Source organism: Haliotis rufescens, unplaced genomic scaffold (genome assembly GCF_023055435.1).
Source record: "Haliotis rufescens isolate VD_foot unplaced genomic scaffold, xgHalRufe1.0.p SCAF_67, whole genome shotgun sequence".
Lineage (NCBI taxonomy): Eukaryota > Metazoa > Mollusca > Gastropoda > Lepetellida > Haliotidae > Haliotis > Haliotis rufescens.
The window spans coordinates 749,404-773,253 of NW_025964358.1; the positions used below are offsets into that span (position 1 = coordinate 749,404).

Genomic DNA, 23,850 nt, shown 5'->3' on the forward strand with positions numbered 1-23,850 from the left:
TGGGTGTAGAAGTGGTGGATGAAAAAATAGTGGGGCTAGAAAATGTTGGTAGCGACATGGTGGGTATAGATGTCGTAGGTGTGGAAGTCGTGGGTGTAGAAGTGGTGGGTGTAAACGTAATGGGCGTAGAAGTTATCGGGGTTGGAGAGGTGTGTATAGTACTGGTGGGTGTGGAAGTTGTTGTGGTTGGTGAAAGATTGTATCCTTTAGGAGTGGATGTATAAGCAGTGGGTGTAGAAATGATGGGTGTGGAAGTGTTGGGAATAGAAGAGGTTGGCGCAGAAGTTATCGGCGTATGAGAGGTGGGTATGGATGTTGTATAAGTGGTAGGTGTAAAAGTCGTGGGTGTTGAAGTGTTGGGAATAAAAGTGGTTGGCGTAGAATTTATCTGCGTAGGAAGGTTGGGTATAGCACTGGTTGGTATGGAAGTTGTTGTGGTTGGTGAAAGATTGTATCCGTTAGGAGTGGGTGTAGAAGTGGTCGATGAAGAAATAGTGGGGCTAAAAATTGTTGGTAGCGACATGGTGGGTGTAGATGTCGTAGGTGAGGAAGTGGTGGGTGTAGATGTGGTCGATGAAGAAATAGTGAGGCTTGAAAATATTGGTAGCGACAAGGTTGGTGTAGATGTCGTAGGTGTGGAAGTTGTGGATGTAGAACTTGTTGATGAAGAAATAGTGGGGCTAGAAATTGTTGGTAGCGACATGGTGGGTGTAGATGACGTAGGTGTGGAAGTGGTGGGTGTAGAAGTGGTTGATGAAGAAATAGTGGGGCTAGAAATTGTTGGTAGTGACATGGTGGATGTAGAAGTCGTAGGTGTGGAAGTGGTGGATGTAGAAGTGGTGAATGAAAAAATAGTGGGGCTAGAAATTGTTTGTAGCGACATGGTGGGTGTAGATGTCGTAGGTGTGGAAGTGGTGGGTGTAGAAGTGGTGAATGAAAAAATAGTGGGGCTAGAAATTGTTTGTAGCGACATGGTAGGTGTAGATGTCGTAGGTGTGGCAGTCGTGAGTGTTGAAATTGTGGGTGTAAACGTAATGGGCGTAGAAGTTATCGGGGTAGGAGAGGCGTGTATAGTACTGGTGGGTGTGGAAGTTGTTGTGGTTGGTGAAAGATTGTATCCTTTAGGAGTGGATGTATAAGCTGTGGGTGTAGAAATGATGGGTGTGGAAGTGTTGGGAATAGAAGAGGTTGGCGTAGGAAGGTTGGGTATATTACTGGTAGGTATGGAAGTTGTTGTGGTTGGTGAAAGATTGTATCCTTTAGGTGTGGATGTATAAGTGGTGGATGTAGAAATGATGGGTGTGGAAGTGTTGGGAATAGAAGAGGTGGGCGTAGAAGTTTTCGGCGTATGAGAGGTGGGTATGGATGTTGTATAAGTGGTAGGTGTAAAAGTCGTGGGTGTGGAAGTGTTGGGAATAAAAGTGGTGGGCGTAGAGTTTATCGGCGTAGGAAGGTTGGGTATAGCACTGGTTGGTATGGAAGTTGTTGTGGTTGGTGAAAGATAGTATCCGTTAGGAGTGGGTGTAGAAGTGGTGGATGAAGAAATAGTGGGGCTAGAAAATGTTGGTAGCGACAAGGTTGGTGTAGATGTCGTAGGTGTGGAAGTGGTGGATGTAGAACTGGTTGATGAAGAAATAGTGGGGCTAGAAATTGTTGGTAGCGACATGGTGGGTGTAGATGACGTAGGTGTGGAAGTGGTGGGTGTAGAAGTGGTTGATGAAGAAATAGTGGGGCTAGAAATTGTTGGTAGCGACATGGTGGGTGTAGATGACGTAGGTGTGGAAGTGGTGGGTGTAGAAGTGGTTGATGAAGAAATAGTGGGGCTAGAAATTGTTGGTAGCGACATGGTGGGTGTAGATGACGTAGGTGTGGAAGTGGTGGGTGTAGAACTGGTTGATGAAGAAATAGTGGGGCTAGAAAATGTTTGTAGCGACAAGGTTGGTGTAGATGTCGTAGGTGTGGAAGTGGTGGGTGTAGAAGTGGTTGATGAAGAAATAGTGGGGCTAGAAATTGTTGGTAGTGACATGGTGGATGTAGAAGTCGTAGGTGTGGAAGTGGTGGGTGTAGAAGTGGTGGATGAAGAAATAGTGGGGCTAGAAAATGTTGGTAGCGACAAGGTTGGTGTAGATGTCGTAGGTGTGGCAGTCGTGAGTGTAGAAATAGTGGGTGTAAACGTAATGGGCGTAGAAGTTATCGGGGTAGGAGAGGCGTGTATAGTACTGGTGGGTGTGGAAGTTGTGGTTGGTGACAGATTGTATCCTTTAGGAGTGGATGTATAAGTGGTGGATGTAGAAATGATGGGTGTGGAAGTGTTGGGAATAGAAGATGTGGGCGTAGAAGTTATCGGCGTATGAGAGGTGGGTATGGATGTTGTATAAGTGGTAGGTGTAAAAGTCGTGGGTGTGGAAGTGTTGGGAATAAAAGTGGTGGGCGTAGAATTTATCGGCGTAGGAAGGTTGGGTATAGCACTGGTTGGTATGGAAGTTGTTGTAGTTGGTGAAAGATTGTATCCGTTAGGAGTGGGTGTAGAAGTGGTGGATAAAGAAATATTGGGGCTAGAAATTGTTGGTAGCGACATGGTGGGTGTAGATGTCGTAGGTGTGGAAGTGGTGGGTGTAGAAGTGGTCGATGAAGAAATAGTGGGGCTAGAAATTGTTGGTAGCGACAAGGTTGGTGTAGATGTCGTAGGTGTGGAAGTGGTGGATGTAGAAGTGGTTGATGAAGAAATAGTGGGGCTAGAAATTGTTGGTAGCGACATGGTGGGTGTAGATGTCGTAGGTGTGGAAGTGGCGGGTGTAGAAGTGGTTGATGAAGAAATGGTGGGGCTAGAAATTGTTGGTAGTGACATGGTGGATGTAGAAGTCGTAGGTGTGGAAGTGGTGGATGTAGAAGTGGCGAATGAAAAAATAGTGGGGCTAGAAATTGTTTGTAGCGACATGGTGGGTGTAAATGTCTTAGGTGTGGCAGTCCTGAGTGTAGAAATAGTGGGTGTAAACGTAATGGGCGTAGAAGTTATCGGGGTAGGAGAGGCGTGTATAGTACTGGTGGGTGTGGAAGTTGTTGTGGTTGGTGAAAGATTGTATCCTTTAGGAGTGGATGTATAAGCTGTGGGTGTAGAAATGATGGGTGTGGAAGCGTTGGGAATAGAAGAGGTTGGCGTAGGAAGGTTGGGTATATTACTGGTTGGCATGGAAGTTGTTGTGGTTTGTGAAAGATTGTATCCTTTAGGAGTGGATGTATAAGTGGTGGATGTAGAAATGATGGGTGTGGAAGTGTTGGGAATAGAAGAGGTGGGCGTAGAAGTTATCGGCGAATGAGAGGTGGGTATGGATGTTGTATAAGTGGTAGGTGTAAAAGTCGTGGGTGTGGAAGTGTTGGGAATAAAAGTGGTGGGCGTAGAATTTATCGGCGTAGGAAGGTTGGGTATAGCACTGGTTGGTATGGAAGTTGTTGTAGTTGGTGAAAGATTGTATCCGTTAGGAGTGGGTGTAGAAGTGGTGGATAAAGAAATATTGGGGCTAGAAATTGTTGGTAGCGACATGGTGGGTGTAGATGTCGTAGGTGTGGAAGTGGTGGGTGTAGAAGTGGTCGATGAAGAAATAGTGGGGCTAGAAATTGTTGGTAGCGACATGGTGGGTGTAGATGTCGTAGGTGAGGAAGTGGTGGGTGTAGATGTGGTCGATGAAGAAATATTGGGGCTAGAAATTATTGGTAGCGACATGGTGGGTGTAGATGTCGTAGGTGTGGAAGTGGTGGATGTAGAAGTGGTTGATGAAGAAATAGTGGGGCTAGAAATTGTTGGTAGCGACATGGTGGGTGTAGATGACGTAGGTGTGGAAGTGGTGGATGTAGAAGTGATGGATGAAGAAATAGTGGGGCTAGAAATTGTTCGTAGTGACATGGTGGATGTAGAAGTCGTAGGGGCGGAAGTTGCGGGTCTAAACGTAATGGGCGTAGAAGTTATCGGGGTAGGAGACGTGTGTATAGTACTGGTGGGTGTGGAAGTTGTTGTGGTTGGTGAAAGATTGTATCCTTTAGGAGTGGATGTATAAGCTGTGGGTGTAGAAATGATGGGTGTGGAAGTGTTGGGAATAGAAGAGGTTGGCGTAGAAGTTATCGGCGTATGAGAGGTTGGTGTGGAAGTTGTTGTGGTTGGTGAAAGATTGTATCCGTTAGGAGTGGGTGTAGAAGTGGTGGATGAAGAAATATTGGGGCTAGAACTTGTTGGTAGCGACATGGTGGGTGTAGTAGTCGTAGGTGTGGAAGTGGTGGGTGTAAAAGTGGTTGATGAAGAAATAGTGGGGCTAGAAATTGTTCGTAGCGACAAGGTGGGTGTAGATGTCGTAGGTGTGGAAGTGGTGGGTGGAGAAGTGGTCGATGAAGAAATAGTGGGGCTAGAAGTTGTTGGTAGCGACATGGTGGGTATAGATGTCGTAGGTGTGGAAGTGGTGGGTGTAGAAGTGGTTGATGAAGAAATGGTGGGGCTAGAAATTGTTGGTAGCGACAAGGTGGGTGTAGATGTCGTAGGTGTGGAAGTGGTGGGTGTAGAAGTGGTCGATGAAGAAATGGTGGGGCTAGAAATTGTTTGTAGCGACATGGTGGGTGTAGATGACGTAGGTGAGGAAGTGGTGGGTGTAGATGTGATCGATGAAGAAATAGTGGGGCTAGAAATTGTTGGTAGCGACAAGGTTGGTGTAGATATCGTAGGTGTGGAAGTGGTGGATGTAGAAGTGGTTGATGACGAAATAGTGGGGCTTGAAATTGTTGGTAGCGACATGGTGGGTATAGATGTCGTAGGTGTGGAAGTGGTGGGTGTAGAAGTGGTGGGTGTAAACGTAATGGGCGTAGAAGTAATCGGGGTAGGAGAGGTGTGTACAGTACTGGTGGGTGTGGAAGTTGTTGTGGTTGGTGAAAGATTGTATCCTTTAGGAGTGGATGTATAAGTGGTGGGTGTAGAAATGATGGGTGTGGAAGTGTTGGGAATAGAAGAGGTTGGCGTAGAAGTTATCGGCGTATGAGAGGTGGGTATGGATGTTGTATAAGTGGTAGGTGTAAAAGTCGTGGAAGTGAAAGTGTTGGGAATAAAAGTGGTGGGCGTAGAATTTATCGGCGTAGGAAGGATGGCTATAGCACTGGTTGGTATGGAAGTTGTTGTGGTTGGTGAAAGATTGTATCCGTTAGGAGTGGGTGTAGAAGTGGTGGGTGAAGAAATATTGGGGCTTGAAATTGTTGGTAGCGACATGGTGGATGTAGTAGTCGTAGGTGTGGAAGTGGTGGGTGGAGAAGTGGTCGATGAAGAAATAGTGGGGCTAGAAATTGTTGGTAGCGACAAGGTGGGTGTAGATGTCGTAGGTTTGGAAGTGGTGGGTGGAGAAGTGATCGATGAAGAAATAGTGGGGCTAGAAATTGTTGGTAGCGACAAGGTGGGTGTAGATGTCCTAGGTGTGGAAGTGGTGTGTGTAGAAGTGGTGGATGAAGAAATAGTGGGGCTAGAAATTGTTGGTAGCGACATGGTGGGCGTAGATGTCGTAGGTGTGGAAGTGGTGGGTGTAGAAGTGGTGGATGAAAAAATAGTGGGGCTAGAAATTGTTGGTAGCGACATGGTGGGTATAGATGTCGTAGGTGTGGAAGTCGTGGGTGTAGAAGTGGTGGGTGTAAACGTAATGGGCGTAGAAGTTATCGGGGTTGGAGAGGTGTGTATAGTACTGGTGGGTGTGGAAGTTGTTGTGGTTGGTGAAAGATTGTATCCTTTAGGAGTGGATGTATAAGCTGTGGGTGTAGAAATGATGGGTGTGGAAGTGTTGGGAATAGAAGAGGTTGGCGCAGAAGTTATCGGCGTATGAGAGGTGGGTATGGATGTTGTATAAGTGGTAGGTGTAAAAGTCGTGGGTGTGGAAGTGTTGGGAATAAAAGTGGTGGGCGTAGAATTTATTGGCGTAGGAAGGTTGGGTATAGCACTGGTTGGTATGGAAGTTGTTCTGGTTGGTGAAAGATTGTATCCGTTAGGCGTGGGTGAGGAAGTGGTGGGTGTAGAAGTGGTGGATGAAGAAATAGTGGGGCTAGAAATTGTTGGTAGCGACATGGTGGGCGTAGATGTCGTAGGTGTGGAAGTGGTGGGTGTAGAAATGGTTGATGAAGAAATAGTGGGGCTTGAAATTGTTGGTAGCGACATGGTGGGTATAGATGACGTAGGTGTGGAAGTCGTGGGTGTAGAAGTGATGGGTGTAAACGTAATGGGCGTAGAAGTTATCGGGGTTGGAGAGGCGTGTATAGTACTGGTGGGTGGTGAAGTGGTTATGGTTGGTGAAAGATTGTATCCCTTAGGAGTGGGTGTGGAAGTGGTGGGTGTAGAAGATGTGGATGAAGGAATAGTGTGGCTAGAAATTGTTGGTTGCGACATGGTGGGTGTAGATGTCGTAGGTGTGGAAGTGGTGGGTGTAGAAGTGGTGGATGAAGGAAAAGTGGGGCTAGAAATTGTTGGTAGCGACATGGTTGGTGTAGATGTCGTAGGTGTGGAAGTGGTGGGTGTAGAAGTGGTGGATGAAGAAATAGTGGGGCTAGAAATTGTTGGTAGCGACATGGTGGGTGTAGATGTCGTAGGTGTGGAAGTGGTGGGTGTAGAAGTGGTGGATGAAGAAATAGTGGGGCTAGAAATTGTTGATAGCGACATTGTGGGCGTAGATGACGTAGGTGTGGAAGTGGTGGGTGTAGAAGTGGTGGATGAAAAAATAGTGGGGCTAGAAATTGTTGGTAGCGACATGGTGGGTATAGATGTCGTAGGTGTGGAAGTCGTGGGTGTAGAAGTGGTGGGTGTAAACGTAATGGGCGTAGAAGTTATCGGGGTTGGAGAGGTGTGTATAGTACTGGTGGGTGTGGAAGTTGTTGTGGTTGGTGAAAGATTGTATCCTTTAGGAGTGGATGTATAAGCTGTGGGTGTAGAAATGATGGGTGTGGAAGTGTTGGGAATAGAAGAGGTTGGCGCAGAAGTTATCGGCGTATGAGAGGTGGGTATGGATGTTGTATAAGTGGTAGGTGTAAAAGTCGTGGGTGTGGAAGTGTTGGGAATAAAAGTGGTGGGCGTAGAATTTATTGGCGTAGGAAGGTTGGGTATAGCACTGGTTGGTATGGAAGTTGTTCTGGTTGGTGAAAGATTGTATCCGTTAGGCGTGGGTGAGGAAGTGGTGGGTGTAGAAGTGGTGGATGAAGAAATAGTGGGGCTAGAAATTGTTGGTAGCGACATGGTGGGCGTAGATGTCGTAGGTGTGGAAGTGGTGGGTGTAGAAATGGTTGATGAAGAAATAGTGGGGCTTGAAATTGTTGGTAGCGACATGGTGGGTATAGATGACGTAGGTGTGGAAGTCGTGGGTGTAGAAGTGATGGGTGTAAACGTAATGGGCGTAGAAGTTATCGGGGTTGGAGAGGCGTGTATAGTACTGGTGGGTGGTGAAGTGGTTATGGTTGGTGAAAGATTGTATCCCTTAGGAGTGGGTGTGGAAGTGGTGGGTGTAGAAGATGTGGATGAAGGAATAGTGTGGCTAGAAATTGTTGGTTGCGACATGGTGGGTGTAGATGTCGTAGGTGTGGAAGTGGTGGGTGTAGAAGTGGTGGATGAAGGAAAAGTGGGGCTAGAAATTGTTGGTAGCGACATGGTTGGTGTAGATGTCGTAGGTGTGGAAGTGGTGGGTGTAGAAGTGGTGGATGAAGAAATAGTGGGGCTAGAAATTGTTGGTAGCGACATGGTGGGTGTAGATGTCGTAGGTGTGGAAGTGGTGGGTGTAGAAGTGGTGGATGAAGAAATAGTGGGGCTAGAAATTGTTGATAGCGACATTGTGGGCGTAGATGACGTAGGTGTGGAAGTGATGGTAGTAGAAGTGGTGGGTGAAGAAATAGTGGGGCTAGAAATTGTTGGTAGCGACATGGTGGATGTAGAAGTCGTAGGTGTGGAGATGGCGGGTGTAGAAGCGGTTGATGAAGAAAAAGTGGGGCTAGAAATTGTAGGTAGCGACAAGGTGGGTGTAGATGTCGTAGGTGTGGAAGTCGTGAGTGTAGAAGTGGTGGGTGTAAACGTAATGGGCGTAGAAGTTATCGGGGTTGGAGAGGTGTGTATAGTACTGGTGGATGGTGAAGTGGTTGTGGTTGGTGAAAGATTGTATCCTTTAGGAGTGGATGTATAAGTAGTGGGTGTAGAAATGATGGGTGTGGAAGTGTTGGGAATAGAAGAGGTGGGCGTAGAAGTTATCGTCGTATGAGAGGTGGGCATGGAGGTTGTATAAGTGGTAGGTGTAAAAGTCGTGGGTGTGGAAGTGTTGGGAATAAAAGTGGTGGGCGTAGAATTTATCGGCGTAGGAAGGTTGGGTATAGCACCTGTTGGTATGGAGGTTGTTATGGGTGGTGAAAGATTGTATCCGTTAGGAGTGGGTGTGGAAGTGGTGGGTGTAGAAGTGGTGGATGAAGGGATAGTGGGGCTAGATATTGTTGGTAGCGACATGGTGGATGTAGATGTCGTAGGTGTGGAAGTGGTGGGTGTAGAAGTGGTGGATGAAGGGATAGTGGGGCTAGAAGTTGTTGGTAGCGACATGGCGGGTGTAGATGTCGTAGGTGTGGAAGTGGCGGGCGTAGAAGGGTTTGATGAAGAAATAGTTGGTCTAGAAATTGTTGGTAGCGACATGGTGGGTGTAGATGTCGTAGGTGTGGAAGTGGTGGGTGTAGAAGTGGTCGATGAAGAAATAGTGGGGCTAGAAATTGTTGGTAGCGACATGGTGGGTGTAGATGTCGTAGGTGTGGAAGAGTCGGGTGTAGAAGTGATGGATGAAGAAATAGTGGGGCTAGAAATCGTTGGTAGCGACATGGTGGGTGTAGATGTCGTAGGTGTGGAAGTGGTGGGTGTAGAAGTGATGGATGTAGAAATCGTTTGGCCAGAAATTGTTGGTATCGAGGTGGCGCGGGTAGAAGTGGTGGGTTTAGAAATTGTCGGTGTGTAAGTGGGTGGTGTAGAAGTTATTGGTGTTGAAGTTGTTTGTGTAGAAGTTGAAGGCGTAGGTGTGATGGGTATAGAAGTCTTGATTGTAATTGTGATAAGTGTAGTTGTCGTTGTTTGTGTTGTTGTTTTTGGTATAGAAATGGGAAGTGTATTAATGGTGAGTGTATAAGCAGTAGGGGTAGTTGTGGTTGGTACAGTAGCGGTGGGTGTGGTAGTGGTTTGTTTAGTAGTTCTTATTGTTGAAGTGGTAAGCGCAGCTGTGGTCGCTGTTTCCGTGATGGGCGAAGTAATTGTGGCTGTTGAAATTCTTTGTGTCGTAGAACCTTCAACAGAAATAAATGTGAAATATGATAATGATACAACACTACTGAGTGACACATCAACTGCAGATAAACAGCTATTCCCATGATATTAGAACATAACACAGTACTCCTGTTGCAAAGTCCCACAAGAGAGAGTGGATTTGGTTACACGCCCCTTCGAACAATATTTCAGTCATATATGTAATACTAGAAGGGACATTGTCGCATTGTCGCCTTATAAAAACAAGTCATCCAAAGGGCGCCAATGCAACATTTTGGTTATTTGTCGCATTGTCGTGTTGTCGCATTATCACGCTTTGATTTTTTTTATAATTTCACCAAAGGGCGACACTGCACCATTTTTTCAAGGTCCAAATATGTCCAATTGTCGCTCCAGCAAATGTGTAAAAGAGGCTTTAAAATGCGCAACAATGCGACATACTGATATTGTCGGATTGTCCCATTGTGGCTCTTTCCGGTTAAAGGTGCGCATGTGTGGAAAGTGCATTAATCTACCCATGCACCGAAGTGGTTATACTGCTTTTCAAACATCACAGCGTGTCAGCTTGATGTGGGAGGAAATCCCTTAGTGATGTTTTGTTGTATGTGTATGGTGCTGGGATTCCAACCCACGATTCACAGTTTTCTTGTACGTCTAGGAGACGCACCTCTGCACAGCGAATTGCGAAATGACAGCAGGGCCAACCGTGTGTGCCCTCATCGATTTTATGAGGCATTAAATAGAAATGCAAAGTGTTTATTTCTTGCTGCGAAAACACGTTTGGTTTATGAAAAACGACACAGACAATAACGACATATGAACTAATTTCTAACAATGGAAGATTTGTTTCAATTTCGTGAAAAAGCAACCATTTCTCTCCATGCGTAGATTAAATTACTTACAACATATGCTCACGATTAATCGAAAAGGGCAATGTGACAGTGCAACATTATCAATATATCGCATTGTCGCGTTGTAGCGCATTTTAACGCCTTTTTACGCATATTTGATGTGGCGACATTAATATGAATATACTGACCCCGAGCCGACCTGTCCTTGTTTTAGCTCCTTATATAATTAATGCTGAGCGCCAGAAAGGGTAACAATAAGTACCATCTTTTTTTTTGGTATCACGCGGCTGGAGATCGAACCCCGGACCTTTCGGACGCTCTGCCACTAGACCCCGGAGGCGGTCTTTCACAATTTACACGCACCAGTGTTGTGTATGGAAACACAAACAAGATGTCGCATTCACAACCAGTAGAAACAACTTTAAGTTTTTTAATTCTAATTTAATTTGTTTTAAGCTATAGATGGACACTGTGCGTGTTTTAAATGGTGTCTTATTTATTTCATTCTGAGAAGAGTAGTATTGAAATATATCTAATCATGGATACTTTATATGTGGGTACTGTGTGTGTTACGTGTGTTATATACCAAGACAAATGTACTGTATCAAAGTCAATACAAAGTATTTGCCCCTACGAACAATTTGGCATTCCCTTAAAGCCAGGTTCGTGAAAGGAAGGACCAACTCTTTATACTATGACCATACCTGCTGTCGTTAAAGCCAGTGCAATCAGCAGCGCCATGAGAACAGCCGTGAACCCCATTCTGCATTAAACTTCTGAAATGAAAGCCACGGTGTTATTCAACCTTCAAGGTTATGTTAAGGTCTATATACATGTTATTAAAGGATTGAAGTTGTATTTGTTGACGTTCATCATCTGATCAAATTCCATGATGCGCGAAGCTGATGAACGTCGACAAATACAACTTCAATCCTTATATTGACAGATACATAAAGCCTAACAAAACAATCGATTAAACTTCAAATTATAATTATTCAAAGCGAACAATATCAACGCGGAGAGACGTGACGTCGTGACGTCATCCGTCCCAAACATTCCATTTGGAGTGACATCGCTTGCTTTTACAAACAGCAGAAAGATGGCGGCTATGGCAATGTCATTCACTTGAAATACAAGTTGCCTCCTGTAAAGTTTGCGTTGGGAAGAAATCCAGACCTGGATGATGCTGAAAATGGATTGCTATTAACGTTCTGTGAACTTTGGGTGTGTGTTTGAGTCATACCACGGCTGCTGGTGACGGGGGTTACCGCCTGAGGCGGCGCGGTTGGATTTCCCGAAGCAATTCATGACAGTGTGGTGCTCGCAGATTTCTTTTGTTAAGCTGAGCACTCTCTGTTTTAGCTGTGATACATACATGATTGGCCTGACGTACCGATTCTAAGAGATTTTCATTTGATTTTAATTCTTAATTCGGGTAGGCAATTTTAAAATGTTTTTTTTTTCACTTCAGGACGCCTATCATTTCAATTTAGAACTCAGATTTGCTTAGGCGCTTTTTTTCATCGTAGTTGGTCTTAATAAGTAAGTTCACAGATTAACTGCAATTGGTCATTATATTCCCTTTTATATTATTGCAATAAATAAATGTTGTTATGAAAATAAACATGATCGTCATCATCCTAACTTCGAGCATTGAATCTTTTGAAAATATTACACTTAACCGATGATGTATCACTTTGCACTTCATAAAGACATATTGTGTTACAGTTAGACAGTTATTGTGGGACAATTACAACACAGTGCTAACAAAACTAACCATGTTAGTTAGCCTCAAGTCAAAGTGTTGATATGAAATTCACAAGGTTTATTAAAACGTGAAATTCAAAACACATTTAGTAGGTTTATGCCCTCCATTAGTTAGAGGTTTTTTTTGTAAATTGTATGTAAATATACAAGATCTCTTATTTGAAATTTGAGTAGAAGTTTCAACATTACTATGTGATCAAACTTAGGCCAGCATATCTCAGCATTACATAATTATTATAAGTAATGAATAATATAAGTAATGAAAATCTTGCTTAAATTGACATTATTGTTAAAAGCACACTACTAACACGCTATGACCGTCTTACCTGAAGCAGCTATTCTCCATGTCTATGACAATTCAATTTCTAACACTGAACAAATAGACACTGCGATGGGCTGACTGTGACATAAACAAATCATTATCAAATTTGGTGGGCTGGTTACCGAGTTATGTTAAAATCACGAGTTATGGGTGTGTCACAGGTCTATATCTATTAGTTGGGATAAAATGACATGCATCAACCAAGTCAGCGATCATTATCAGCGGATCCCGTTAATCGACTCTTACGACAATCTCCAAGATTATGACTATTTGTATATTTGAAATTTGTAATACGTAACACCGTAATTTGAAAATCTTCGAACATCGCTAAGTCACGGACTGTTTCAGCTTCCTGCCTGTACATTTACATAAAGAGACAACTTTTAAAGGTAATAAAACACCACAAAACTAGTTATATTAGGGTAACATCAGTCACAGCAAAATATATTCGGTTCAGTTTAATCCCAAGTGTATTGTGGAGCGGACATAACACATAGCCAAAGTTCTTTGTGGGTGGTTTGTGTCAGTTGAGATGTTTCTGTTGCGACTTAGTATTCCACCACAACTGTTAGCAGACTGCAGCATCTGCATGCCATGTCGTGGATGCACTACATGACACCGTAACCAGCAACTGCAACTGACGTCAACGACAGTTTGGGACGTGAAATGACGTCGCCGTTGGGCGAACATGGCGGATGAAGTGCACATGAACAACGTCGTAATGTTTGAATACAGGATGTTGTTAAATGTCCAACGGTGAATAAAAAGTTTTATGTTTTTTGCTTATTTGTTTTTTGACGCCGCACTAGGCACTATTCCAGCTATATGACGGCGGTCTGTAATTATTCGAGTCTGGAACAAGACATCCAATGTTTGACATCATGAACATCGATCCTTGCAATTGGGATATAACGACATTCATCAAGCAAGTCAGCGAGCCTGACCACCCGAACCAGTTAGTCGCCTCTTATCACAAGGATAATCTTTTACGGCAAGCATGGGTTGGTGAAGACCTATTCTTCCCAACATCTTCACGGGGAGACAAGCATGGGTTGGTGAAGACCTATTCTACCCCGGATCTTCACGTGGAGGCAAGCATGGGTTGGTGAAGACCTATTCTACCCCGGATCTTCACGTGGAGGCAAGCATGGGTTGGTGAAGACCTATTCTACCCCGGATCTTCACGTGGAGGCAAGCATGGGTTGGTGAAGACCCATACTACCCGGATCTTCACGTGTTGAATAAAAGGTGTGCATGTGGGACTTTTTTCAAGGACTACTCATTTCTGCTGTCAGAGAGAGATGTTATTCCTCGGGCACCGCTGCTGTGCAGCTGCTGTTGCAAAAACACAGTGGTTTGTATATGTTTGTGATAACCCCACAGCATGATACATGATTGCCAATAATCCCAGGCAATAATATTCCAGAAGAGAAGACAGACGTTGTTCAGACACTGATGAAAGGTTAATGAACACTGGGCCCGATCATACCCCTATCTCACATATGTCGTAGTCGTCAGTTTGGCAGGCTTATGTTTGCACGTAGACCTCTCCGATCCCGACTTTTCTGTTGTGCCATTTGCCATTGTGGAAGTAGTCTTGTGTTTGTCCGTTACCATGTAGATAATTCCTTGGTCGGTGTCACCTGGCTGGCGCTGAGGCTTGAACTGGCGATCAGAGATGATAAGAATTCCGTTCTTATAGTTGCCGAATTTCCCCTGTTCCTTCAAGTCGTGTAGTTTTCTCCTTTGCCGTTTCAACAGGTCATTTGCCACCCCTAGTGTCTTGCTGCTACTGGGCCGTACACTTCCTAGCCTATGTGCTGCAGCTAGTGCCTGGGGCGTGATAGCTCCTCGTTTCCTTAAGCACAATTGTTCAATGTATCGCACACATACTGTTTACATGCTTATCCAGTTTCATCACACTTTTAAGGCAAGCCATTGATAACCACATTATGCCGTCTATTTTAGTGTTCTTGTTTGTCCATATCATTTTCAAGCTGGCTAAGTCTCCTGCTGATTGCAGATAACCGACATGATCTAGACTTTCAATACAGGTTTCCACCTTTTCTAATCGTTCTTCCATGTGATCAACATCAAGCTGATGTATTTCCTATTTTGATTTGGGATCTTCCGAACTAGTTTGTATTTTACTGACCTTTATGTTCAGTTTGCTAGTCTCTGCTTGCTAGTCGAAAAATTGTATTAAATACTATTCATTACACCCAGTGGTCGTTAGTGGGACCACACCCCTCGCCGTCAGTGTGTCGCTAACCAGATGGATAGAAGGTCGTGCCCAGATTATTAGTCGCACACAATACCCAGAATCGTTATCGGTTAGAAAGTTCTTTTTTAATAATTTTATTTTTCCCGGTTGTATTTAACACGATCGCACAGTTCCCTGCTATACAAAGAAGATTTCAGTGATGTGATTCTTTTATCCATTCTTGCTTGCTGTGTAGTTGGACATTGTACTTTGTGAGCTTCTTCTGCAAGTGTTTCTTCTGAATGTTTTGTGTCTGAATATCAGACAGTTGCACAAGATTACGAACTGGTTCAGAATTTGGTAATTTATGTGGGTCCTGTGAGCACACTATTTACATCAAGTTGAACTGTCACCTGTCATTATTGTTACAACCAGCCCCAAGAGAGAGCTCAGGTTGTTACAAATACCAGGTGAGGTGAAGGTGAGGTGAGGCGAGGTTTAACGTCGCGTCCAAGATTATTACCGACGTGCATGCACGTGTGTGTGTTTTGCTGCTTGTACTAGTCCGGACTGATGCCGATTTATAGTGCTAACCCACTGAGATACCATGCCGCAGTTTAACATGAATACCCCACTCAGACACAGTATACTGACTCTGAGCCGACCAGTCCTTGTTTTAGCCCCTTAAAGCCGAGCGCCAGACAGGGTAACAACAAGTACCATCTTTTAACGTCTTTAGGTTACAGTACCAGAATAAACGTTCAAGAGTTTCAATTTGGTCATTACAGTAGCTTCATAATTTGTAACTTATTTGTAACTTATTTGTTGGTAAAATACGACAGAGAACTAAATACGGAAACCATTGCAAATGCGCATTAATAAGATATTTCTATGTAATCGAAGTGTTGAATCCCTGGGAGGTCGGGGACACGGGGACACAGGAATGTATGTAATAGGGCTGGGACGAGTCCAAATTAATACCCGGGTACCCACCACTCTATTACCCGACCCAACCCGGATACCCGCTATATGTCTCAAGACTTGGGTATAAAAAGTCCGATTGGGAATAGTTTGACCGTAGCCCTGGTAAAATGTATTTAGAAACACGTATAAAACGATCAGGTCATGCATACACTGAAGTTGACCGAAGTTTTATCTTTATTCAAACCTACAAAGGACAGAAGGAATGGGTGCATAGTAAGAAAGAAATGCGAACAATACTGACTTGTCGTGTAACCATAGAGTTTTGGATATTTTTTATCAATAAACAATATATCACATGACTGACCACGGGTCCGGGTAGTCCTGTGGGTACCCGGGTCCTACTCAGTACCAACCCGACCCAAGTACCTGAGTTACCCGTCCCAGCCCTAATCCGGAAACATAAATTTAATTATATGTGTGCTCAGAACTAAGCAAGTACTCGTTCACCTATCTGACAAAACTCAATCAGGGTGGTTCTCTACCTATCATTGTTTACACAGAAAACTAAAGTAGACGTAAGAGCCTCCGAAAAAATCAATAAATTCTGGGTGTTGTCATTTCATGATGCATCACATTGGACCTCCCTGAGCGCAAGTATGATAAGACCGTACAACAGTAGTCGGGGGGGGGGGGGGGGGGGGGGGGGCAAGCAACGTCACGGGTATACGGGGAGTTAACACAATTACAATTGATCTACGACATCATAAGCGAAAGCTTTAACACTTCTAGACCACCCTGTCACCCCAAGGATTGTGGGTTCGAATCCCAGTTCGACCCGATTATGTTTCTAGGTGTGTCAGCACCACGCCAGTGCTCGTAGGTTTCACCAAAGTGGTAAACGTCTGAGTGGTAAACGCATCACTCCGATCTTTCCTCCTCATATAAGGCTGACTCGCCTTGGTAACTGGAATATTGTTATGAAAACTCAACTCTCTCACAAACTCATCCGGGGGTGGTGGGGTAGCCTAGTGGTTAACGCGTTCGCTCATCATGTCGAAGACCCGGGTTCGATTCCCCACATGGGTACAATGTGTGAATCCCATTTCTGGTGTCTCCCGACGTGATACTGCTGGGACATTTCTAACAGCGGCGGAAAACCATACTCACTCACTCACTCACAAACTCATCTAGTAATGTTGTTCAAACATGCTTGCTTTGTTTGCTGTATAGCAACTCAACATGACGTCGGTCTGATAAAAATCGAGTCGGGGCCAGACAATCTTCTTTTATATTGGCATCATGAGCATCGATCTAGGCAATTGGAGTACGATATATCATGCATCAACCAAGTCAGGGAGACTGACTACCTGATCCCGTTGGATTGATACTCATCCCGTGAAGATTCCGGGGTAGAATAGGTCTTCAGCAACCCATGCTTGCCGTAAAAGGCGACTTTGCTTGTCGTAAAAGGCGACTAACGGGATCGGGTGGTCAGGCTCGCTGACTTGGTTGATGCATGTCATCGATCCCGATTGCGTGGATCGATGCTCATGATATTAATCACTGGATTGTCTGGTCAAGACTCGATTATTTACAGACCGCCGTCATATAGCTGGAATATTGCTGAGTGCGGCGTTAAACAACAAACCAACCAATCATGATGTCAATCACTGGATTATCTTGTCCAGACTCGATTATTTACACACCGTCGTCATGTAACTTGAAAAAAACCTTTACATCGCAGTTAAAATACGACTCGTAACCAGGCAAGCAAAGTTATCCATTGGACATCAAATGGTACGTCCTTAACCTTGGTGTCAGTGTCCTTGACCTGCATCCCGGTCAAACGAGAGCTGTACAATATCAGTACACAGTGACAGAGAAAGTGAGCGTAATGTGCGTTTTTCATAATAGTAAATGAATATTGCATCAACACGTCTGCAGCTATTCGCAGCGAGTTTTTCATAATAACAAAATACGAATCCCGCACAGCTATTTAAAATGAAATTGACATTAAACCCGTGAGATTCCGAGAAATCTATGCAAGTCGTAAGAGGCAAGAAAATGGATCGGGTCGACAGACTCGGTGACTTTGGTGATTGTGTGCCACTGTCGTTACTGACAATATCGATCAATGGCTTGTCTGGTCCAGTCTCGAATATTTACAGACGTCAGGTATTTTGCTGGAGGGATGTGTTAACAAACTAGCAAGGTGTGGTGAAATTGTGTTTAACGTCGTGTTCAAGATTATTGCATCTATTACAGCGATGTGTGTGTGTGTGTGTGTGTGTGTGTGTGTGTGTGTGTGTGTGTGTGTGTGTGTGTTGTTTGTTTGTACTAGACCAGACTAGTGCTGATTTTATAGTGCTAGCCCACTTAGGTACCATGAGGCAGTTTGATATGGATACCCCACTCAGACACAGTATACTGATTTCCAAACGCCAGGCAGGATAACAACAAGTACCGTCTTTTAACGTCTTTTGAAATGACTCTACTGGGGATCGACTCCATGATCATGATCAGTTAACAGAGGTGTCAAGCAAGGATGTATACTAACGCCTATCCTTTTCAACTTAATCAACTTTCAACCTTTTCGACTTAAACGAGATGATCAATGCCCTGGAGATCGGAGTGAACGTAGATGGGGAGACTGTAGGCATTCTGGCTTATGCAGATGATATCGTTCTGCTTGTTTGTACAGAGGCAGACCTGTACACTATGCTATCAACTTTAAACGTATGGCTGAAGAAGAACAACATGGCTATAAACCCCGAAAAATGAAAGATTATTCATTTCCGAAATCCCTCAATCCCAACTGTGGTGATATCAACATAGAAGTCACCGACTGCTACCAATACCTGGAGTTCTTTTAACAGAACATCTCGACTACAGTTTAACGGCAGCAACTAAATCAGTTGGCAGAGCCCTGGACCTTTTAATTAGCAAATTCAAGTTATTGGAGGAATGCCTTTTAACGTGTTTACTAAACTTTATGATACAATGGTGTGGTCGATATTTGAGCACAGTGCTGCTGTGTTGGGGACAACAAACTACAACTGTGTAAATGCCCTCCAGAACTGAGCTATGAGATTTTACATGGGACTCGGGAAATACGCCCCTAATGCTGCGATCTGTGGTGAAATTGGATGGAAACCGCCTATTGTCCGTCAGTGGCCAAGCATCCTCCGTCACTTGTCAAGGCAAATTAACTCGCCAGATATTCGTCTTAATAGACGAGACCGCATCCGTGGTCTAGTGGTAGAGCGTCCGACCGGAGAGCGGAAAGTCCGGGGTTCGATCCCCGGCCGCGTTAACCAAAAGACGTTAAAATATGGTACTTGTTGTTACCCTGTTTGGCGCTCGGCATTAAGGGACTAAAACAAGGAATTGACGGCTCGGAGTCAGTATACTGTGTCTGAGTGGGATATTCATGTTAAAATGCGGCATGGTATCTCAGTGAGCTAGCACTATAAATCGGCATCAGTCCGGACTAGTACAAGCAGCCACACAAACACATACACGTATATGCACGTCGCTACATAAGTGTAATAATCTTGGACGCGACCTTAAACCCCATTTCACCTCACCTCACCTTAATAGACGAATATTTAACTGGGCTTGCTCCGTCGCGGCTAAAAAGAAGAAAAACTGGAATTTCAGATGTAGATCAACGCTAACTGACAAGGACCTTATCTTTCACGTTGCCCAAACCTGCCAAAGAATTTTATTTATTTGTCTTCACTAAAGGTATATAGTCCCTCATAATCCGCTGGGTGATTGGTCATGGTTTTATTTGTCATGTAAGTTATACTATGTTTTATCAACTGTACCATGAGTGAGACTTAAATAAACAATTCTGTCTGTCCGTCTATAACATCGTATTTACGCACCGGATGCTCAAAATCACAATACAATGCTAGTATTCAATATTTGTGTTCCAGGGAGTGAATACTAAATAGACGAGGACCAATTTGCAAGCCAGGTCGACAGACAGGTTAAATCTCACTTTGCCAGCAGCCTGGGGAGATTAACTTGTACGGTCCAGCTATAGCCTGTTCTGATTATCTGAGCTCCTTAATGACTTAGCTGTGACCCACTGTGAGCCAAACTTAACTGATGAAGTGAACTGTGTTCAGCTTAACAGATATGGGCACTGGAGGTGTTGTAAGGCTGGATGCCCTGCAACCATCAACACTGCCAACAATCTCATCACCACATCCATAACCATCTTCCCGATGAAGCCAAGTTGAAAGTCGACGTCTTCCTTGCCTCCATGATAGATACAGTTCAAGTTGACCCTAGGCCGGTGAACAGTAAGTGTAACAAATGACATTTTCAGTAATTTTCAGTTTCTACTGTAACCATCTGGTGATATCTTTGTATTTTGTTTGTGTTGTAGCTTCCATTAAATTTTTAATTAATAATTAATAAAAACCTATACTACTACATACATTTTGTGTGTTATATCTACCTAGACAGGCTCTAGTCTGGTTATAGTCAGTCAGTGAAAGTGAAACAGGTATTTACACGGGCTACTGATTTTTAAACTAGAACAATAGCTGCTGGCAAAGTGAGAAAACCCCGACAGACACTAGTTTTCTTTGAACCAAAAAAAAGAAGGGGATTCAGCTGTCGGGGCTATACGCCAGCTTGTGGTTTTAATTAATTGTTACCAGATCCAGCTGGGGTAGCAGACGACACACTTTCCAACAATGGGGATCAGGGTAAAACATAACACACAATTAATTCTCAGCTTGTGGTTTTAATTAATTGTTACCAGATCCAGCTGGGGTAGCAGACGACACACTTTCCAACAATGGGGATAAGGGTAAAACATAACACACAATTAATTCTCAACCTGATCTAATTCTAATTCAACAATTTATCATGTACTTAGCAGTGGGAGATTCTGTTCTCTCTAGTGAAATGCAGTTTTCATGCACCTGTCTCACTCTTGGCAGGCAATATAATGCGGGAACGACCTGTCACGTATAACTCAATCTTAAATAATCTTTCTCACTTTCTTATTAAAGGCTGCAGCGTGGAATGTTAATTTATTGTGACTAAGGCTACTCCCTGACTTCCAGACACTAATTGACATGTCCCCCTCACCCACTCACGAGGGATTAGTTCTTGTTAAAGGCTAAGAGATACAGTATACTGCAGGTTAACTAGGCTAATTAAGTAATTTAGGGTTAAATGATATTGTTTACTTAGAGTGTGTTATAATCCGTTTGATGTTGAATTAGAATGAGTGAATCTTCAAAATGGGTACGCATGTCCAACACTACCGGTAGCACAATCACCAATCACAAATAGTGTTTTCACAATTAATATACTAATCATGCTATAATATATATATAATACTGACACGTTGCTTAAGCGTTATCGGAATAACCGTGAATTAGATTTTCACACACTCTTTGCTCATGGGCATACATGCATATACATTATAAATTTGAAATGCAATTGTAAAAAAAGTTTTTTTTCGTCAGAAGAATCGTAACCAAGTCCTCGGGATACGTCATAGCGACCTTCCCGTCTAGAAGAAGAAGGCTCAGTTGATGTCATCCGAGGAGAGCAACTTTCACGGGGACGGAATGAAAGAATGAGTCGAGGGAACTTCAGATGGCGAAGAAGCTCGCAGATGGGACATACGCAAAGACGCTGGACAGTGCAGCAGCCTTCCCAAAGGCAAGACGTCCGTGGACCAGCCGCAAAATACAGAGGGTCAACACAGAATGTGTGTGTGTGTGTGTGTGTGTGTGTGTGCGTGCGTGTGCATGTTTACGTGCGTGATCAGTGGTCATGAACAACAGTTTGGTGTAATGAGTAGAAGATTTGTATACTCAACAACAAGTACCTGTGACACAAATATTTTAGTGTACTTAGTATCTTTCAAACACAGATACAGATTGTAGTACATGTATGGAATCAAGTCACAAAAACGCAACTGCTACAGAAAAGCATGCATTCCATGCAAAAGTTGACTTTTATCCAAGCCCCAAGCATTTCACTACCAAGAACGGGTATAAAAACATGTGCATTAACGGGATTCCATATGCATTGATTACTATCGCGCTGACAACAACCACTCAGAAAAACAAGAACATTACGCAATTATTCAACATTACGAAATGCCACGTCTGTCCGAAAATGAGCGTCTGCGAGCCATTGGTATGCTTGAAGCAGGATCGAGTCAACGTGATGCTGCAAGACAATTTAACGTCCACAGAAACACCATTTGGTGTTTATGGCGACGTTGGCAACAGACGAATGCAGTCAGAGACCATCCTCGGAGTGGCAGGCCACGCGTAACCAATAATCAACAAGACAAAAATGCCTTCGACGAATATGTTCACAAACCGTACGTTAAACCAACAACTCAGCACAAATCGATTTCAACACTTTCAAGTGATTATAATATAGAAGTCACCGCCAGTGCAATCACCTCGCACTGCTAATCCGCTGTGTGCATTTGACCATAATGTCTACTCACATACCAAGCACCGCGCCAGGAAAAGTACCAGATGCCTCAATCGCTTACCTGTCAATGTCATTGCAAGGAGAATACGTACTCCCGCTAACAGTGTGGAGTAGTAATTATACATTCCAGTAATGTTACACGCCACTATATCAGTTTTATTTGAAACCTATTAAAAAAATTGATCGACTTAAAATCACTGTATTTTGCACACACAGTACAATTATATAATAATACATATTAGCAATTATTACCCATATGGGCTCAAATATGCAGTGTAATAACTTTTTGATATTTGCACAGTGTGCAATTGGTGATTCTCGAAGCTGATTGGTCAGTTAAACAAATGTCAATTTTCATTGGTCGACGGGACTATTTTTCTCTCATTGAGTTCATTCACAAATCCAGGGCATTCATTCACATGTTTTACGTGCTACAATCTCACTTAATCGAGATTTATAAGACTAGAACATAGTTTCATATCAACCACATGATTTCACAGTATAATGAATAAAGCATTTATTTCGCACGAGTTTTAGTTTACAATAAGCGTAATTACAAAAAACAAAACTACGTCTGCATTGTTTGTAAACAAACATGGCTGACCATTTGACACCTGTCAAACTAAATGACCTCGTTAAAGTAGACGGAGATCTGACACTGACAGGAAGAGTTATTCGCATAATTCAACCTCTGAACTCATTTGATGTCTTTGTTGTCAAAACTGCATATGGCCAGATTGAAGTTCCAAGTTTCAGATTGTGATGTTGCCAGAAACTGTTTCTAGTGCGCTAAAACTCAACACCACCAAGTCAGGATTTGCGTCTGTGTTAGAGGACTTGCTGTTTGGCGAATCTTTCGACCACACGAATCCCCAAAACCGGACTTTGTATAGACAGGTTTGCCTTTGTGAACGATGATGACATCGATAACTGCCAATGAAAAGGAAAACACAATGAAAAAGACTAAATTTGACAAGTTGACATGAACTTAGTTCAAATTTATACTGGTAAGAAAAACGCGAAAAATAAGACTACTCACACTTTCAATGATGGCATAAGAATAAAAACAAATTCCTTTTGCAACAACAGTTAGACTTTCCGAAAGACATTATAAACATACGCCATTTCGTAGAATTTAAGTTTGTAACATTGTGTGAAGAAATAAGAACGCGACACTTTTTTATACAATGTATACTATACGTTTTTGTAACCGCGACGTCAGCACAGTACGGCGCTGAGCGGTATGCAGGCTGACTGACGTCCGGGCACCATAAGACTATGAGGGTTAATGACACAGGAAAGGTGCAACTAAACATTATTCTTTGCAAATTTATCATTTCGGCATGCACATCAGACGGTTCAGAATTCGAAATGCCTACTTTGAAGGAGATCAAGGGTAGCACCGAGTGCTACCTTAGCGACAAGATTACCAACATCTGGTTGCGAAATCGATGCACTTTGCTGAACTCAAATAGGTTTTGAAATCAAAACAAAAATAATTAAAAATACAAGGAAAAGAAAACTTACCCCAGCGAGGTGATCCTGTGTCCGACATTGAACTAAATGAACTCCGTGAATGCGGACAGCTTGTCACCAAGTCTCCAGATACCGTGTTAGTCTATCAACAGGTATTCGACCATATTATGAATCACATCAAAATATCAACAAACTCCCGTTATCTGACTGTGTCCACTCCACAAGCGCGTTTGACTCAGACAAGTCCTCCTAAAATCCAACATGCACATGGTTCCCATCAGTCACACTTGTCTCAAATCACAAACGATGTTCATTAAACTTGTTGTCCGGATTAAACTGTAACGCCGGTTCTCTTGTCATTCCTGGTTTCGGCTGTCTCATATCTGGGTCAAGTCGGGTCATTCTTTCCGACACTGACAGCAATCGTATTTTTCAAAGTTTACCTACTTGTCGTAACTTTTCTCAATCAAACATGACTTCTGTACATTCCTTCTATGTTGTTGATACAGGTTTTTGCATTTTTACCGAATGACACATG

The 23,850-nt window shown here is 43.4% G+C and overlaps 3 protein-coding genes across 3 annotated transcripts; all 3 read right to left on the reverse strand.

Moving 5' to 3' along the window:
- Positions 1-35: 35 nt before the first annotated feature.
- Positions 36-2,938, reverse strand: LOC125375997 (mucin-5AC-like). The gene is made up of 2 exons (XM_048387147.1): positions 612-2,938; positions 36-204 (listed from the first exon to the last, which is right to left on the reverse strand). The coding sequence occupies exons 1-2, from the start codon at positions 2,936-2,938 to the stop codon at positions 36-38; spliced, it is 2,496 nt and encodes an 831-aa protein (XP_048243104.1).
- A 16-nt stretch (positions 2,939-2,954) lies between these two features.
- Positions 2,955-6,400, reverse strand: LOC125375998 (salivary glue protein Sgs-3-like). Its single transcript, XM_048387148.1, has 3 exons — positions 6,081-6,400; positions 3,630-3,878; positions 2,955-3,084 (listed from the first exon to the last, which is right to left on the reverse strand). The coding sequence occupies exons 1-3, from the start codon at positions 6,398-6,400 to the stop codon at positions 2,955-2,957; spliced, it is 699 nt and encodes a 232-aa protein (XP_048243105.1).
- An 817-nt stretch (positions 6,401-7,217) lies between these two features.
- Positions 7,218-8,931, reverse strand: LOC125375999 (uncharacterized protein PB18E9.04c-like). The gene is made up of 2 exons (XM_048387149.1): positions 8,113-8,931; positions 7,218-7,477 (listed from the first exon to the last, which is right to left on the reverse strand). Exons 1-2 carry the CDS (start codon positions 8,846-8,848, stop codon positions 7,218-7,220), a joined length of 996 nt encoding a protein of 331 aa, XP_048243106.1. The 5' UTR covers positions 8,849-8,931.
- Between the last annotated feature and the right edge of the window lie 14,919 nt (positions 8,932-23,850).